This window comes from Argentina silus (assembly GCF_951799395.1).
Source record: "Argentina silus genome assembly, chromosome: 11".
Taxonomy (NCBI): Eukaryota; Metazoa; Chordata; class Actinopteri; order Argentiniformes; family Argentinidae; genus Argentina; species Argentina silus.
In genome coordinates, this window is record NC_139665.1 from 1,156,383 (window position 1) to 1,158,882 (window position 2,500).

A 2,500-nucleotide genomic window follows, 5' to 3' on the forward strand; every position below is an offset into this window, starting at 1 on the left:
AACACGGCAGGCAGAACCTTCCGGCCCAATGCAGAGGTCTCTACAACTATGTCTCTGAAATGCAAAGCACACTGCAACAGCTGGTATCAATTCGATAAGTAATCAAATTGAACACTTTTTACACAGGGCGTCTGCCCAAAGCTTTATTGCTTCAATTTAATCCCAATATTCGCTCCACAAACATCTACTCATGGGGATGTCACTGAAATCAGTCACTCTCAGGAGAATGGCTCTGAATGGCTGGCATCAATACAACACTGATCAACATTCATTGACATTCAAGACCATGTGGGCTTATCTCCTGTATAAGAGCCAGAGAGAGAGAGGGAAGAGAGAGAGAGAGAGAGAGAGAGAGAGAGAGAGAGAGAGAGAAAAAGAGAGAGAGAGAGGGAGAGAGAGAGAGAGAGAGAGAGAGAGAGGGGGGGGGGGAGAGGAGAGAGAGAGAGAGAGGGAGAGAGAGAGAGAGAGAGGGAGAGAGAGAGAGAGAGAGAGAGAGGGGGGGGGGAGAGGGAGAGAGAGAGAGAGAGGGAGAGAGAGAGAGAGAGGGAGAGAGAGAGAGGAGAGAGAGAGAGAGAGTGGGAGGGCTGGCAGTGTAGTCGAAAAGGTATAAGGTCTCATCCATGAATACACCAACGGTTATTCTAATAAATAACCTCTGCCTCTTTGTCTTATAACCTCAAATAACCTCTCTCAAATAACCTCTCTCAAATAACCTCTCTCAAATAACCTCTCCCTCTCTCAAATAACCTCTCCCTCTCTCAAATAACCTCTCCCTCTCTATCAATAACCTCTCCCTCTCTATCAATAACCTCTCCCTCTCTATCTTGAGACAGACAGAGAGAGAAATTAATAGCATCACACTCAGACGAGGAGGCCTCACGGACGAGGAGCCTCACGGATGAGGAGCCTCATAGACGAGGAGCCTGACGGACGAGGAGCCTCACGGACGAGGAGCCTCACGGACGAGGAGGCCAGCCTTACCGTCTCCACGGCGCGGTCGCCCCTGGCGGTGACGTACGTCAGACGGTAGTTCTTGACGTTGGCGTCCTGCATCTCCCAGGAGACCTGCAGACTGAAGGTGGTGTGCTCACTGATCAGCAGGTTCCTCACCCATGACGGGGCACTGGGAGAGAGGGAGGAGGAGGGGAGGAGGAGGGAGGGAGGAAAGGATAACAGTAGAGAAGGAGGACATGGAGGGAGAGCAAGGGTGGGTAGAGTAATGGAGGTGGGTTGAGTAAGGGAAGGAGGAAGGGAGGGAGAGAGAGAGAGATAGAGAGAGGGAGGTATATGAGATGGAGAGAGAGAGAAAGGGAAGGAGGGAGAGAGAGAGATAGAGAGAAGGAGGTATATGAGATGGAGAGAGAGAGAAAGGGAAGGAGGGAGGGAGAGAGGGAGAGAGAGGGAGGTAGAAGGGGAAGGAGGGAGGGAGAGAGGGAGAGAGAGGGAGGTAGAAGGGGAAGGAGGGAGGGAGAGAGGGAGAGAGAGGGAGGTAGAAGGGGAAGGAGGGAGGGAGAGAGAGGGAGGTAAAGGAGACCAGGTTGACACATGAATAAACACAAGGCACCAATTGGCTTCTGCTAAAATGTGGCGGGCAGCAAAAAACAAAAATACATTCATCACTACAAGTCAGGAAGTAAGGAAGTAAGGAAGTAAGGAAGTAAGGAAGTCAGGAAGTGTAAACAGAAACGCTGGAGTCACCTGCTGCAGCAGTCGTTGCGGTCGTGGTTCGAACAGTCGTGGTTCTCGCCACTAAAAAACACCCAGAAACATACTGGTCATTTCATTCCAACCTCACTCAATAAAACAGTCAATACCAACCACCCGGACAAGGACAAGACACAGACAGACAGACAGACAGACAGACAGACAGACAGACAGACAGACAGACAGACAGACAGACGCACGCTTCCCTTTCTCCTGCCCTTACTTGTGGTTTCTGTGATGGCCACATCAGAGCTCTCAGTCTCATCGCTGAAGATGGCAGTCAGGGAAACGTCATAGTGGGTGGAGGGTCTCAGACCTGTCAGCAGGTGAGTGTTGATGTTCCCATCCACCAGAGTCTGGGGGGGGGTCAGAGAGGGAGAGAGTGAGAAATAGAGAGAGAGAAAGAGACAGGCAGACAGACAGACAGACAGACAGACAGACAGACAGACAGACAGACAGGCAGGCAGGCAGGCAGGCAGGCAGACAGACAGACAGACAGACAGACAGACAGACAGACAGACAGAAAGGCAGGCAGGCAGGCAGATAGTCAGACCTCCTTGGCGTCTCCTCCCCTGCTGGGGGTCCAGGTGAGCCGGTAGAGGACCACATCACTGGCAGCATGCTCCCAGCGGACCCTGAAGCTCTCTGTGGTCACCTCGCTGCTCCTCAGGTTCAGGGGATCTGGGACCATCTCTGCATCACACACAACACACACATACGTATCAACACTAATGTCTCTCCAAAACATGGACGGAATGTCAGTGTTTTGGAGAGACATATTCCTAAATCTGTCTTG

At 51.7% G+C, this 2,500-nt stretch overlaps 1 protein-coding gene across 1 annotated transcript in view; it reads right to left on the bottom strand.

Annotated features, from left to right (window-relative positions):
• The window catches only part of col14a1b (collagen, type XIV, alpha 1b), a 59,102-nt gene that overhangs the window by 30,433 nt on the left and 26,169 nt on the right, over positions 1 to 2,500 (bottom strand). Inside the window, exons 15-18 of the mRNA XM_083680522.1 lie at positions 2,258 to 2,397; positions 1,928 to 2,060; positions 1,699 to 1,771; positions 897 to 1,123 (exon numbers count right to left, since the gene is read on the bottom strand). Coding sequence (XP_083536648.1) covers positions 897 to 1,123; positions 1,699 to 1,771; positions 1,928 to 2,060; positions 2,258 to 2,397 — 573 coding nt within the window. The remainder of the gene's footprint in view (positions 1 to 896; positions 1,124 to 1,698; positions 1,772 to 1,927; positions 2,061 to 2,257; positions 2,398 to 2,500) is intronic.